Source organism: Salvelinus namaycush, chromosome 3 (genome assembly GCF_016432855.1).
Source record: "Salvelinus namaycush isolate Seneca chromosome 3, SaNama_1.0, whole genome shotgun sequence".
NCBI classification, from domain to species: domain Eukaryota; kingdom Metazoa; phylum Chordata; class Actinopteri; order Salmoniformes; family Salmonidae; genus Salvelinus; species Salvelinus namaycush.
This window is the reverse complement of record NC_052309.1, coordinates 61,462,529-61,479,259: the sequence shown is the minus strand read 5'-3', so window position 1 is coordinate 61,479,259 and position 16,731 is coordinate 61,462,529. Positions and strand designations below refer to the sequence as shown.

At 40.7% G+C, this 16,731-nt stretch overlaps 1 protein-coding gene across 2 annotated transcripts; it reads left to right on the top strand.

Annotated features, from left to right (window-relative positions):
- On the top strand, positions 1 to 15,479 carry LOC120044452. 2 transcript variants are annotated; one of them, XM_038989100.1, is made up of 11 exons: positions 1 to 90; positions 411 to 444; positions 612 to 927; positions 1,221 to 1,294; positions 1,444 to 1,516; positions 6,474 to 6,561; positions 7,074 to 7,124; positions 7,202 to 7,273; positions 10,126 to 10,273; positions 12,749 to 12,836; positions 13,502 to 15,479. In XM_038989100.1, the coding sequence occupies exons 1-11, from the start codon at positions 8 to 10 to the stop codon at positions 13,594 to 13,596; spliced, it is 1,122 nt and encodes a 373-aa protein (XP_038845028.1). In that variant the 5' UTR covers positions 1 to 7; the 3' UTR covers positions 13,597 to 15,479. The 2 variants fall into 2 exon arrangements, with proteins under 2 accessions (XP_038845028.1, XP_038845029.1); XM_038989101.1 differs by having other exon boundaries at positions 44 to 90; positions 408 to 444.
- The last annotated feature ends 1,252 nt before the right edge of the window (positions 15,480 to 16,731 follow it).

The window sequence follows — 16,731 nt, the reverse complement described above, 5'->3', positions numbered from 1 at the left end:
TCTGTACATGGGAGGGGCGATTTTGTTTGTGCGCGGGCAGATTTTTAAAAAGAAAATGGCGGATATTCATTCTGGAGAGCATTCGGAAAGGTTTGTATCTTTTTAGTTAACGTCACTGAAAGTTTGTCTGAAGTTCACTGCTTTGCTGTGAATTATTGGCGTCCTATCTCAGGGGCTCGTATTGGGTTTTCCATTAAAGGAGTATCTTCCTAACGTTAACCTCCGACCTCACTGCCCGGCTTACGTTGGCTACTAACGTTGTTAGCTAGTAGCTAACACCTGCAATACGCCAATTTTAAAGTAGTCCTAGTGTTAGCCACGTTGATACACAGCTAACTAGCCATTTCAGCATAAACTGTGCTCAGTGGTTGTGTTGGTCTTTCTCTCTTTTTCATTGATGTCATCAGCAGCAGCTGCGACAGTTCTGCTGAACACCAGAAGAAGGTAAGACACTCAACAGCTGATTGTGTTGTGGTCTAGGCAGATTTGGTTGCACATAAGGGCCAATATAATATACATAACTTACTAAAATGATAGCTATGAAGTTAGCATACCACTGACGATAACATAGGAATGATCTAAAAGCCCACTCATTTTGTCTGTTGATCAAGGTCCACCAAGAAGAAATCCCTCAGCAGGGACTTAAAAGAGTTTTCCCTGGGAGTCCAAGCCCAGCAGCTCCTCACCCCAAATCTCCCCGCAGACACACTCCTGCCTCCACCAACACCCAGATGTCAGAATCAACAGAGGTACAGATAGAGCCAGCACTGGAGCCGTGTTCTAGTGGAGAGGGGCAGGGAAGGGACCCTGAGGGGGGTGGTCTAACAGAGGGTCGGTCGTTGAGCCCCAGCAGCACGCAAAGGAAATCCTGGAGGAGGTCGACCAGGGGCCGACGCTCTCTCCCTGCCCTCCCCAACACCTCCCAGAGTGAGACCCGAAACTTGTATTTTTCAATGTCAACAATATTGGTTTTGGTGTCTGGGATGGGTGACACTAGTCAGAGCGTCCAGTTGGATAGAGAGTATTGTTTACGTCTTCTTGAGCCGTAAAACATATACTATTTCCGAGCTATGGATAGAGTCAACTACCTATCCCAGGTTGACCCTAAACAACAATGAATGGGAGTAAGGGAAGAAGGCACAATTGGGGCTTAGTGATTTACAAAATAATTTCTTGTAACCGGTAAACACTAAGCTTCTGTCTAAATGCCTCTCATCCAGCTCTATGCAGGTCAATCAGCCAATCCCTACCCGAGGAGGAGAGGCTGGAGAAACTGATGGAGGCTTCTATGAGGGTATGTTTAAGTGATTACAATTCGCTAGGGTGTGTGTTTTTGAAGGTCAGGCTAACTTCAACCTGTAGATTATTTCAACATCTATGTGATCCTGGCTGACAATTGAACTCACTTTCTGGGTGTCCCATCTCTCTCCTCTTTGTCTCCAGCTGGCAGTTGAGAAGTTACAAGACTCACTGAGCACGACACCCAACGGCAGTTTAGAGTCACTTCAGACACAAGGTTGGTAGGATTCTTGTACGTCTATCAAAAAAGTAGTGGTTTTGGATTATAACATCTAAAAAAAAACATCCAATGTTCGGTGCTGTATTTTGAATGCAGCCAGCCGTTTTCTCCATCTCTTCATTAAAAGACTCAATCATGGACACTCTTACTGACAGTTGTGACTAGAGGTCGACCGATTAATCGGAATGGACGATTTAATTAGGGCCGATTTCAAGTTTTCATAACAATCGGAAATCGGTATTTTTGGACACCGATTTGGCCGTATTTATTTATTTATTGTTATGATTGTTATTTTTACACCTTTATTTAACTAGGCAAGTCAGTTAAAAACACATTCTTATTTTGAATGAAGGCCTAGGAACGGTGGGTTAACTGCCTTGTTCAGGGGCAGAACGACAGATTTTTACCTTGTCAGCTCGGGGATTCAATCTTGCAACCTTACGGTAAACTAGTCCAATGCTCTAACCACCTGCTTTACATTGCACTCCACGAGGAGCCTGCCTGTTACGCAAATGCAGTAAGAAGCCAAGGTAAGTTGTAGCTAGCATTAAACTTATCTTATAAAAAACAATCAATCATAATCACTAGTTAACTACACATGGTTGATATTACTAGTTTATCTAGCGTGTCCTGCGTTGCATATAATCGATGCGGTGCGCATTCGCGAAAAAGGACTGTCGTTGCTCCAACGTGTACCTAACCATAAACATCAATGCCTTCCTTAAAATCAATACACAAGTATATATTCTTAAACCTGCATATTTAGGTAATATTGCCTGCTAACGTGAATTTCTTTGTCACTTCTCTTGCAACAGAGTCAGGGTATATGCAGCAGTTTGGGCCGCCTGGCTCGTTGCAAACTGTGAAAACTATTTCTTCATAACAAAGACAGCCAACTTCGCCAAACGGGGGATGATTTAACAAAAGCGCATTTGCGAAAAAAGCACAATAGTTGCACGACTGTACCTAACCATAAACATCAATGCCTTTCTTATTAAAATCAATACACAGAACTATATATTTTTAAACCTGCATATTTAGCTAAAAGAAATCCAGGTTAGCAGGCAATATTAACCAGGTGAAATTGTGTCACTTCTCTTGCGTTCATTGCACGCAGAGTCAGGGTATATGCAAGTTTGGGCCGCCTGGCTCGTTGCGAACTAATTTGCCAAAATTATTATGACATAACATTGAAGGTTGTGCAATGTAACAGGAATATTTAGACTTATGGATGCCACCCGTTAGATAAAATACAGAACGGTTCCGTATTTCACTGAAAGAATAAACGTTTTGTTTCCGGATTCGACCAGGTTAATGACCTATGGCTCGTATTTCTGTGTGTTATTATGTTATAATTAAGTCTATGATTTGATAGAGCAGTCTGACTGAGCGATGGTAGGCAGCAGCAGGCTCGTAAGCATTCATTCAAACAGCACTTTCGTGCGTTTTGCCAGCAGCTCTTCGCAATGCTTCCAGCATTGCGCCCATTATGACTTCAAGCGCTGTTTATGACTTCAAGCCTATCAACTCCCGAGATTAGGCTGGTGTAACCAATGTGAAATGGCTAGCTAGTTAGCGGGGTGCGCACTAATAGCGTTTCAAACGTCACTCGCTCTGAGACTTGGAGTAGTTGTTCCCCTTGCTCTGCATGGGTAACGCTGCTTCGAGGGTGGCTGTTGTCGATGTGTTCCTGGTTCGAGCCCAGGTAGGAGCGAGGAGAGGGACGGAAGCTATACTGTTACACTGGCAATACTAAAGTGCCTATAAGAACATCCAATAGTCAAAGGTATATGAAATACAAATCGAATAGAGAGAAATAGTCCTATAATAACTACAACCTAAAACTTCTTACCTGGGAATATTGAAGACTCATGTTAAAAGGAACCACCAACCACCATATGTTCTGAGCAAGGAACTTAAACGTTAGCTTTCTTACATGGCACATATTGCACTTTTACTTTCTTCTCCAACAGTTAGTTTTTGCATTATTTAAACCAAATTGAACATGTTTTATTATTTATTTGAGGCTAAATTGATTTTATTGATGTATTATATTAAGTTAAAATAAGTTCATTCAGTATTGTTGTAATTGTCATTATTACAAATAAATAAATAAAAATTGTCCGATTTAATCGGTATCGACTTTTTTGGTCCTCCAATAATCGGTATCGGCGTTAAAATCATAATCGGTCAGCCTCTAGTCGTGACTGATTTGTGTGATGTAATGTTGTCTCTACCTTCTTTCCCTTTGGCTGTTGTCTATGCCCAATAATGTTTGTACCATGTTTTGTGTTGCTACCATGTTGTGTTGCTACCATGCTATGTTGTCTGTCTCTCTTTATGTAGTGTCTCTTGCGTGATGTGTGTATTGTTCTATATTCCCCCGTACCCACAGGAGGTATTTTGCCTTCTGGTAGGCCGTCATTGTAAATAAAAATTTGTTCTTAACTGACTTGCCTAGTTAAATGAAAATAAATAAGTTGAGTGCAGTGCGCTAGGCATACAGTGCATTCGGAAAGTATTCAGATCCCTTCCCCTTTAACACATTTTGTTATGTTACAGCCTTATTCTAAAATGTATTAAATATATTTTTTCATCTACACACAATACCCCATAATGACAGTGAAACCAGGTTTGTAGAAATGTTTGCAAATTTACAAAAAACATACCATATTTACACAAGTATTCAGACCCTTTGCTATGAGCAAAGGGTCTGTATACTTCGAAATGCATTTGAAAGTGAGCTCAGGTGCATCCTGTTTCCATTGTTCATCCTTGAGATGTTTCTACAACTTGATTGGAGTCCACCTGTGGTAAATTCAATTGATTGGAGATGATTTGGAAAAGCACACACCTGTCTATAAGGTCCCACAGTTGACAGTGCACATCAGAGCAAAAAACAAGCCATGAGGTCGAAGGAATTGTCTGTAGAGCTCCACAACAGGATTGTGTCGAGGCACAGATCTGGGGAAGGGCACCAAAACATTTCTGCAGCATTGAAGGTCCCCAGGAACACAGGGGCCTCCATCATTCTTAGATGGAAGAAATTTGAAACCACCAAGACTCTTCCTAGAGCTGGCAGCCCGGCCAAACTGAGCAATTGGGGGAGAAGGGCCTTAGTCAGGGAGGTGACAAAGAACCTGATGGTCACTGACAGAGCTCTAGAGTACCTCTGTGGAGATGGGAGAACCTTCCAGAAGGACAACCATCTCTGCAGCACTTCACTAATCAGGCCTTTATGGTAGAGTGGCCAGACAGATGCCATTCCTCAGTAAACGGCACGACAGCCTGCTTGGAGTTTGTCAAAAGGCACCTAAAGGACTCTCAGACCATGAGAAACAAGATTCTTCTGTCTGATGAAACCAAGATTGAATTATTTGGCCTGAATGCCAAGCGTCACTTCTGGATTCCACCTGGCACCATCCCTACAGTGAAGCATGTTGATGGCAGCATCATACTGTGGGAATGTTTTTCAGCGGCAGGGACTGGGAAACTAGTCAGGATCGAGGGAAAGATGAATGGAGCAAAGTACAGCGAGATCCTTGATGAAAACCTGCTCCAGAGTGCTCAGGACTTTAGACTGGGGTGAAGGTTCACCTTCCAACAGGACAACAACCCTAAGCACACTGCCAAGACAACGCAGGAGTGACTTTGAAACAAGTCTCAATGTCCTTGAGTGGCCCAGGCAGAGCCTGGACTTGAACCCGATCAATCATCTCTGGGGAGGCCTGAAAATAGCTGGACAGCAACGCTCCCCATCCAACCTGACAGAGCTTGAGTGGATCTGCAGAGAAGAATGGGAGAAACTCCCCAAATACAGGTGTGCCAAGCTTGTAGCGTCATACCCAAGAAGACTCTAGGCTGTAATATTTGCCAAAGGTGCTTCAACAAAGTACTGAGTAAAGGGTCTGAATACTTATGCAAATGTGATACTTTGTTTTTTTATTTGCAAACACTTCTACTTGGGATGCACGATATATCGGAATCGGCCTAGATTAGCTAAAAATGCCAACGTCGGTATCGGCCCGATGTCTGTCTAGTTTATGTGCAAAACCGATGTCAAAGCTGACGTGCATACCTATATAACGTAGCTACATGACGTAATGACGCCACGTAAAATTCTACACGTGCAACCCAGCATTCCTAACCTAGCCCACAATGTCTGCTGTGGGGATCGAGCAGTCATTTGAAAGAGTAAGAAAATTTCAGCAAGACAACTCAAGGCGAAATCTGTTAACGCCAAAATAATGGAATTAATAGTGTCACTGCTATTAGCTTCACAACATACAATGGAACGCTGTTTAGGTATTTGCGTGTCCAAAAAGACACATGTCAATTAACACTGTCAAAGCTGTACAAAAAAGTCTGCAAACACCAGCCACGAACAATGTGTTTACAATAACACGTTGGTAACACAGCATTATTTGTTGGACTGAAACTTCTGGCGTAGCTAGCTAGCACAAGTAGAACCAGTCTGAAAACATTGACCAGTAGAAACTGGTCCCCCAATCACGGCCGGATGTGATAGAGCCTGGATTCGAACCAGAGACTGTAGTGACGCCTCTTGCACTAAGATGCAATGCCTTAAACGGCTGCATGTGTGTGTTACTATTTAACTGTACTAGAATGCTTAAGGCCGCATTTTTTATATTTTTTTATATCGGTTTCTTTTTTGGCGGGGCAAGGAAAATATTGGGTATCGGCCAAAAATGTCATCGGTGCATCACTAATTTCGACAAACCTGTTTTTGTTCTGTCATTATGTATAGATTGGGGTATTGTGTATAGATTGATGTGGGGGGGGGGGGGGGGGGGTAAACTATTTAACCTATTTTAGAATAAGACTGTCATGTAACAATGTGGAAAAAGTCAAGGTCTGAATACTTCCCGAATGCACTGTAAGTATTGTCTAATAGTGTTATCATTCATTACTACCTTTCTCTTCCCTGTCTCAGTGGAGGATGTACAGAAGGGGTGGTGTTGCCTGGCCAAAGACCTACGCAGTGAGCCACAGTGTCAACAACCTCCCACAAGCACAGCCAGGTAATGCTGTCTCTAGTCAATCTCATTTTGTTCACTGACCTAACGTCCTTAAGCATACATACTTACCTTTTTCCTGGGCAGTCTATTTTGCCCTTTCTATTCTATGCACGGACTTTTTCCTGATCCTTTAACATGAGAAATCGGGCCGGGACAATACGAGTATTGCAATACTTGTCAGTATCGTGGCAAGGAAACAAAACCCGAAGCAGATTTAACTTCTTTAGGAAAACAACCCTAATGTTGGAAACAAACAGCATCAGAGTTTCATGTATTTTTCCCCCCCAAGCAAAACACATTATTTTACATACAGCAGGTTTTTAAAGGACCAAAGAGTTTGGCCTGCTTCGGGTTTTCATTTTTGCCATGGATTTTTTTTTTGCAATTCTGATATCGGCACAGCCCTAGAGAAAAAGGACTGTCATTCTTCTGTATTGTCCTTTATTTCTAGTCCAGGCCTTTCTGTATTCATTGTCATCTGTTATGAATCCCTTTTGACGTCTCTTTCTCGCTAGTGACACTGCAATGCAGAACACCTTGGAGCAGACCAGGAAGGCTATACACAGGTAACTGATTCCGTGTGTGTGTGTGTGTGTGTGTGTGTGTGTGTACGCAATGAATAAAAATTGTGATTGTGATTCAGGCTGCAGGCTGAGAGGGCATCTTGGGAGTCCCTGTTAGACAAGCATCGGAGTAAAGCTGAAGAATTGGCCAGGTGAGCACATTCACACACACAAATTACGTGCACTCGTTCACTCTCGTTCTGCACTCGCCATGCTCCCAAGTTTTGGGTTGTCAATAAAGTGATTTGTCTTCTCGTGTGCCTGGTGCTCCAGGCCTGGTATTCATAGCTGACTTTGAAAAGGCCTTTGATAAAGTATGACTGGAGTTTTATAATATATAAATGCCTGGAATATTTGGAGAATCTCTTATAAAAATGGGTTAAAGTTATGTATAGTAACCCTATGTGTAGAATAGTAAATAATAGCTACTTCTCAAAGTTTTAAACTGTCAACAGGAGTAAAACAAGGTTGTCCACTATCAGCATATCTTCTTATTATTGCCATCGAAATGATAGCTGTTAATCAGATCCAACAATGATATTAAGGGGTTAGTAATCCAGGGCTTGAAAACAAAGGTGTCATTGTACGCTGATGAATCATGTTTTCTTTTAAATCCACAATTTGGATCCTTCCACAGCCTCATAAATGATCTAGATCCTCTTTCTAACCTCTCTTGATTACAACCAAATTATAAGTGTGCTATATTACGTATTGGATCATAAACAAATACGACTTTTACTTCACCATGTAGTTTACCAATAAAATGGTCTGACGGTTGATGTGGACATACTCGGTATACATATCCCAAAAGAGAGAAATGATCTGACTCCAATAACTTTTAGTAGAAAGTTAGCAAAAATAGATAAGATCTTGCAACCATGGGAAGGATAACACCTGTATATTCCTGGAAAAATAACCCTGATTAACTCTAGTCATATCGCAGTTTACCTATTTGCTTATGGTCTTGCCTACACCTAGCGACCTGTTTTTATTATTATTCTATGGGCAAAAAAATATATATTTGATTTGGAGCGGCAAGTCAGACAAATTTTAAAAGGGCCTATTTATATAATGAATATGAATTCGGAGGGCAGAAATGATTAAATATTAAAGCATTAGACCTCTCTCTAAAGGCGTCAGTCATACAAAAGTTATACATAAATCCGAACTGGTTCTCTAGCAAATTAGTAAGAATGTCTCACCCAATGTTCAAGAATGGCATTTTCCCCGTTACTTCACTTTTGGTTATTTGAAAAGGAAACGATATTTGAGAATTATTTTTTTAAATGAGCCATAGAAAGTTGGTAAATTATATCATAAATAGGACTGGTGGAGTTATGTCACACATGCAGCTAGCAAAAATATATGGAAATGTCTGCTCTACCCAAAATTACAACCAACTAATTGCAGCGTTTCCATAGTCCCTGTCTCCAAGGAAGCGAAGGTAACCTACCTAAATGATTACTGCCCCGTGGCACTCACGTCGGTAGCCATGAAGTGCTTTGAAAGGCTGGTCATGGCTCACATTGCACACTCTTGGCATTCTCTCAACCAGCTTCATGAGGTAGTCACCTGGAATGCATTTCAATTAACAGGTGTGCCTTAAGTTAATTTCTGTAATTTATTTCCTCCTTAATGCGTTTCAGCCAATCAGTTGTGTTTTGACATGGTAGGGGTGGTATACAAAATATGGCCCTATTTTGGTAAAAGACCAAGTCCATATTATGGCAAGAAAAGCTCATAAGGAAAGAGAAATGACAGTCCATCATTACTTGAAGACATGAAGGTCACTCAATGTGGAAAATTTCAACGACTTTGACCGCCACAGGATGGGAAGACACAGTTACCTCTGCTGCAGAGTATAAGTTCACTAGAGTTACCAGCCTCAAATTGAAGCCCAAATAAATTATTTATGAGTTCAAGTAACAGACACATCTCAACATCAACTGTTCAGAGGAGACTGTGTGAATCAGGCATTTGTGGTTGAATTGCTGTAGAGAAACCACTACTAAAGGACACCAATAAGAAAAGGAGACTTGCTTGGGCCAAGAAACACGCGCAATGGACATTAGACCGGTGGAAATCTGTCCTTTGGTCTGATGAGTCCAAATTCAAGATTTTTGGTTCCAACTGCCATGTCTTTGTGAGACGCAGAGTAGGTGAACTGATGATATCTGCATGTGTGGTTCCCACCGTGATGCATTGAGGAGGTGTGATGGTGTGCGGGTGCTTTGCTGGTGACACTGTCAGTGATTTATTTAGAATTCAAGGAACACTTAACCAGCATGACTACCACAGCATTCTGCAGAGATATGCCATCCCATCTGGTTTGCGCTTAGTGGGACTATCATTTGTTTATCAACAGGACAATGACCCAACACACCTCTGGGCTGTGAAAGGGATATTTTGACCAAGAAGGAGAGTGATGGAGTGCTGCATCATATGATCTGGCCTTCACAATCCCCCAACTCAATCCAATTAAGATGGTTTGGGATGAGTTGGACCGCAGAGTGAAGGAAAAGCAGCCAACAAGTGCTCAGCATATGTGGGAACTTCAAGACTGTTGGAAAAGCATTTCAGGCGAAGCTGGTTGAGAGAATGCCAAGAGTGTGCAAAACTGTCATCAAGGCAAAGGGTGGCTACTTTGAAGAATCTCAAAAATCAAAATTGATTTTATATTACACTTTTTTGGTTACTACATGATTTCATAGTTTTGTCTTGACTATTCTACATTGTAGAAAATAGTAAAAATATAGAAAGACCTTTTGAATGAGTAGGTGTCAACTTTTGACTGGTACAAAAAATATACGGAGATTGTAAATTATGCAATTACATTGATGGAAGCTAAAGTCTATCTGCAATATTAAAGCTGATCTGCCCCCAATGTTTGTTCATTGTTCAGAATGGCATCATCACGATACAAGAGTTGGCTACAGCCCATTTTAGGGCCATGGTTTTTGGTTAGTGTAAATGTGTCGGTATATCTTCTTCTTTTCATTTTCAGGCAAGTGGAGCAGTGCCAGGAGAAGGGGGTGACATTAGACCCTAGCTGCCTGGCCCAGTCCTCACAGAGCCAGCTCATCCAGAAGAAACCTGATTACCACAGCCTGCTCTGCAGACAGCAGCCCGTACTGTCCACTATGGACATGGTGGTAAGACGGACAAATTAGTATTATACCACTTGGGGACGTTTTTTTGGACACAGATTAGACCTAGTCCTAGACTAAAAGCAAGCTCATTGGAGAATCTCTGTTGAAATGGTTTTGTAGTCTGGTATTTGGCTTTTTGTGTCCAGGAAAAAGGCATGTGGAGTTGATTTAAAATGTTCTATTGGGCAAATCTTATCTTCCATTTAAGTCAAATTTTCATTTAGTCATGCATTTATGTCAATAGGAGACTTCAGTCAAATTTAGAATTGTAGTGGAAGTTAGGATTCACCCCTCAGATGTTAGCTGCAGTGCACACATTGTAGCTCCAATGCAATATGTTTTTTTTGACAGCTAATGTGTCTGTGAACAGTGTTCGTACTTGCCTTCAGCGTAGAGCAATTTATTTTTCTCAATATTTATTACACCCTTGTGTGTGTGAATTAATCTAACATAAAACGTCCATTAATAGCCTGAGCTAGGGCTGGGCTGTATATTGTATTTGACTATATACTGGTATTGATGCACAGACCGGTTTGGGTCTTTTAGTTAACAGTATTTTAATGTTTGGTTTGTTTAAATGTTACTTCACTCATGTGTGTGTAATGTCTGTTTTTATAGTTTACTCCGTTTGCTACTCGAGTCTTCTCTCTCCTTCCACACACACCCAGCTCATTTTCACTCAAGGAGAGCAGCTTTTGCTCTACCACGAGTTACTAGCTAGCTAATACAGCCTGATACCAAAGATTTTTACAACTAAACCAAGATGGGCCACAGCCTGTCGTTTCCAATGAGAACAAATGAGTCGTAGTGGGCAGAGCCAAGCACAAGGAAGCGAAATCCTATTGGTGCTTTCTAATATACATCTGCATATTTCCGTTAGGGAACGCCTACTCTGAAGTGCGCGTGTGCAATAACTCAATTCGCCTTTGCACTCCTAAACACGATTTAAAAAAATATATATATTTTTTTTTTGCAAAGGGTAAAGTCTACAAAACTTAGTCCACTCTGTTCATAACAGATTATAGTTTTGGGAACAGAAAACTATTGAAATCAAATGTTTCATTAATGAGAGTGTTTGCGGAATGTCACCCAAAATCTATCCCGTTCCATCTTCTCCCAATGCCGGCCAGTGGGCTTCCTCTCACTACCATTGACATTTATACGTCCGGTGAAATACCTGTCTCCTTGTTCTATCTGTGCTAAGACCAGTGTGTTTGTACAACAGTATATTCTAAATCCAAGAGGAATAGGCAAGGCATTAATATTTTAGTTACATCAAGTAAGAGGACATGTAATGTAACATCTAATTAGCGTCCCCTGAGAAACGCTGACCAATATTTTGGTTCCTACCCTGTCACATGAACCCCTCGTTGTCATGTCAAACAATACTGTATTCAAAGTGCCCAGTCACTTTATTCAAAGTTTGATTGAACAATATAAAACAATTGATGATTTCACTGAGTCTCATCTGAACAGTTGTTGAGATGTGTCTGTTACTTGAAATCTGTGAAGCATTTATTTGGGCTGCAATTTCTGAGGCTGGTACCTCCTAATGAACTTATCGTCTGCAGCAGAGGTAACTCTGGGTCTTCCTTTCCTATGGCGGTCCTCATGAGAGCCAGTTTCATCATAGCGCTCGATGGTTTTTGCAACTTCGCTTAAAGAAACTTTCAAAGTTCTTAATTTTCCACATTGACTGACCTTAATGTCTTAAAGTAATGATGGACTGTCGGTTCTCTTTGCTTATTTGAGCTGTTCTTGCCCTTAATATGGACTTGGGCCTTTTACCAAAATAGGACCATCTTCTGAAATACCACCCCTACCTTGTCACAGCACAACTGATTGGCTCAAATGTATTTAGAAGGAAAGAAATTCCACAAATTTACTTTCAACAAGACACACCTGTTAATTGAAATGCATTCCAGGTGACTACCTCATAAAGCTGGTAGAGAGAATGCCAAGAGTGTGCAAAGCTGTCAAGGCAAAGGGTGGCTACTTTGAAGAATCTCAAATATTTAACATATTTTGATTTGTTTAACACTTTTTTTTGGTTACTACATGATTCCATATGTGTTATTTCATAGTTTTGATGTCTTCACTATTATTCTACAATGTAGAAAATAGTAAAAAATAAACCTTTGAATGAGTAGGTGTGTCCAAACTTGACTGGTACTTTATATGTTGCCACGCTAGATGCATGCACCACTCATAAAGCATGTTTAGAAATGTTACTATTTTTAAAAAAATTATACAATACAAAAATTATTTTGGTATGATATTTTGGCCATATTGCCAGTCCTAGCTCAAGCTTTTTTTTGCATCAACCTCGGAGCTGCCCTGGCTTTTGTTGGAGATAGGCGCATATCGAAGGCTGGTGTTTTTATTACTGTTCAAGTTGTGAATAGCTCACATCACCTTCTTAAAATGTGGTTTGCTAGCTCTACATGTAATAAAAAAAAACATTATCTTTCTCCATAGATGGACACCCAGTGTAAGATGGTCAGGGAGCTGCTGTCCATACTTGAACAGTCTCAGCTACTGGTGAAGGAGACAAGCTGCAGATTGGGTAAGGATATGTCTGTCTGGGTGGATGAATGGATATAGTGGTTCTCAGGGTTGTGTTCAGTAGGGCAGAATGTTTGCAAAACCGTATATTTTTTTAAATATTTTCTGTTTCAAAATGTTTACTCCCAGCTGAACACTTTTCTTGACTTATTAAAGACCCCATGCTGTCTTTATTTTTAAATCATCACTATATGTCTAATAAATCACTTATTTAATGAAAAATCACTTATATTTGGATCATTTAATTTGCAGAGCCTTCTTTGGCCGTTGAAATGTTCAGTCTGATTGTGTGGGCGTTAGGAAGCAAATTTCAATATAGTTGCTTGCAATCCTGAGAGAATGGTCTAGAGCCTACCAGGATGAAAAGTCATTGGTCTTTTATAAGCAGATCACCATGTGATGATGTCATGTGTGCCAAAAGTTCCATCCCACCTGAACGGGCTGAAATTCCAGGCATTTTCTTTCAAATAGCTCTTACAAAAAGTGCATTATCATAATTAAAAAAATGTCACTGTTATTTTGACCTCAGTGTGGAAATATTTATAAACAGGAAAATTTAACTGCACTGCCCCTTTAAAAAAAAATGGTGTTTAAGTAAATTCTATGTATCTGTTGTGATCGTGTATTAAGTGTGTACTTCTATCCCCCCCTCCCCCCCCCCATCAGCGGCTGATGTGGGATTCCAGGAACTCTCCTCTGACCCAGTCAGGGATCTACTGGCAGGACCCGCACCCTCTGTATCAACCAACGCATCATCCTAGTACCTCTGTCTTAGGGTTGTCACAATACAGAATCACGGTACAACCATACTAGATTTTTCATGGCAAAAAAGAGAACTAAGCAGACTGAATTCTGGCTTTGTACAAGCAAGACAAAGCACACCTTTAATTGAAATGACTGTATTGTAACCTTTCGTCTCGTCCAGGTTCACTCAATGAATGGCCAATAGGAGAAAGATCAGTCTGGCTTTTTCTCTGTGTTTTCGGTATTTATGTGTCTTAACTCTGTACCCATGGCTCCCTAAGTTAGCTGTTCTCTTTGGTGCCTTGTGTGGTTGTTTGTAAATAATAGTCTCTCTGGTATCTTTCTTCATGGGATGAATGTTGATTATTTCTGCTATAACTTTCTATCTATTCTAATTCTATTCCACCACTATACTATGGTGTCCTTCCAAATGGCACCATATTTCTTATATAGTGCACTAATTTGGTCAAAAGTATTACTCTATATAGGTTATAGGGTGCCATTTGGGACTGAGACCTCACTCTCCCTACAAAACGTATGCTGTTGGCCACCAGAGGGCGATCTCACCCTTTTATTTAAGTAGTTTATGAATATTCACCTATAGTAAAAGATGTAGAAAATATTCACCTGCAGTGGATGTCTTTTGGGGCTAATTTGTACGATACCAGCTTTCCTTTATTTACCTATACATTCTTGTAAAAAAAAAAGTGAATGATTTTTACATTAACAGCAATTATCTGAATTTGTCTTTTACTTTCTGACCATTGAATTGGTTGTTTTAAAACCAGGTCCCAATCGTTTTTGTTTTTAACCCTTCATAAACAAGGAAATGTGAAACATTATTGGTTTCAGTGTGTAACAAGGGGACGAATTCTCTTTACACACAACTTGCTAGTTCTTACAACACACCCTTGTATCTTATGTATTATCATTTACTCCCTGTCCCTTTCTTATCCTGTAATCTTTTCTGTTTTGGCCAGAGATTCGGTCCTCTTTTCTCTCCTCTGGCACTGCTGTCTTCCTCTGTCCCTTCTCCTGTCCATCAGGGAGGAAGCCCCTCCCCCACCTCACCGTGATTCCCTCCCTCTCCTTTCACCGGGTCACTGATGCAGAACGAAGGCCTGACATTATGCCAAGTGTTTCATAACCCCCCTTCTTCCTTTTTCAATATCATTCACTCACTATCACCTCTTAAGTCTTCTCTCACCATATTTCATGCTATATGGTTGTGCCTTGCCTCTTCCTTTTACCAGGAGAAACATGATGAACAATTGAATGTGGCCTTGACGTCGATGAGGAATAATTCCTTAGAGATAGAACTTTAACAGTCAATAGAGTTAAATTTGTATGAACAGTGTGATTTCTTTTTTAAGAAATTGTGTGAAAGGAATTAGACAGGCTCAAATTCTGACCAAATAGGAAAGGTGTCCTGCACCTACTGACTCAAATCACCATGATATTTGATCTTATTTATTGCTATATTACAAACATATGTATTTTCTGTGGGCTGTTCTTGCACGGTGAGGACAGAAGGAGAAAAGTGGGGTTGTGACCGTGAGCGCTGGAGAGTCATGGAGGGAGGGTGGTGCACGGCAAGGGATCGATTCTTATTTGGATGGAAATAAGGCTGGGTGCTTGTGGAATGAGAGAGAGAGGGCATCTCCTGCTTACAAATTGAAAGAAGTCAAGTCACATATTCAGGCACTGAAGAAACACATTGACAGAACAAACAGGATATAAAGAGGAAAATATAGTAGAGAACTAGATACAAAATATGGATTAGCTCATTAGTTATTGATCATGTATAGTTTCTTTAGATTTGACATCACTGCTTTACATTAGTCTTACAATATAGAGTTTGCAAATGGACCAAAAATGTATTCAAATAAACTGGGTTGAACGTGAATGTTTTTTTGTGACACGTAACATGCCTGGTCCTACTTCTGATGTGTAAATGCCTGTAGGTGCTATAAAAAAAAAAATCTCCCTGTTAGGCAAGCTCTTTATGAAATTTACCCCCTCTCCCTTCTCTAACTTCAGATTGATTAGGCATAGACTGTGGAAGAGGGATGCACCGAGCGTCAGCAGAATCCATGGCCAGTTTTGTCCCGTGCACTCCCCTTCGTGGCGTGCACACCCATTATTGCGTGCACACCCATTATTCCAGCACAGCAGTCAGCCTTCTCTCCTCCATGTCTATTCAGTCTCCCAATTCATCTAGCGGAGCTGCTCTCTCATCTGAGTGATAAACTGCAGCAAAACCGTCCACGTTTGCAGAAGAAAATGGATGTTTGTATTCAATCTGTTATGTACATATTTCTCACACTAAAAGACATAAGATAGGATGTTTCATTCATTGGATGTTTCTGAACACGTCCTGTTTAATAGTGGCCTATTTGATGGTGTGATTTGTTCCAATTTGACAGAACAAATTCTTAGACTAATTATAAGATACTTCAATATTGGTCCCAGTTACTGTATGAGTCAGTCAATAGGTGGAGCGTGGTGGTAATTCAATCGACTGACAGTTCAGGGTTGAGGTGATCTTGACAGTAAAGAAAACATACACTACTAATTACAATTGTGTCAGATTGACACTTAGCCAAGTCCAATAAGTACCCCCTTATTCAAACTCAAACCCTTGAGCTGCCACCTGAAAACTTAGTGTACCACTGAGGTCAAGACCTCTTGACAGTATACTATTGTAGCAGAAGTGCTTCCGTGAAGTCTTTTCGCATAAAAAGTAACCATGCCTGTGACCTGAATGCCTAATTGCCAGCCTTAGCTCAGTGGGCTAACACTGATTAGGGTCATCTGCATGTCAGGGAAGGGAGCGAAACTGGTTCAATACAAAAGTCTAAAATAGCCGACTGAAGTTCTTCATGTGGCCCTGGATTAGTTTATATGAAACAGGAAAATATCTAAAAAATAAAATATCTAATCAAATACAATCTGACGCAGTAGCATCATGAATTGAATGCGCGATATTGTATGGTCACAGAGTTGGCTGTGGCTTCATGAGCAGCAGGGAGAAAACAGCAAAGGAAAACGCTAACCTTTATCGAGCAAAAAGAAAAAGATCTGAGAAAACACACTACTGCAGCCAAGAGTGTAATGGAATTCAACTTTCCGTGGCTGTCCGGTGGAAAAGA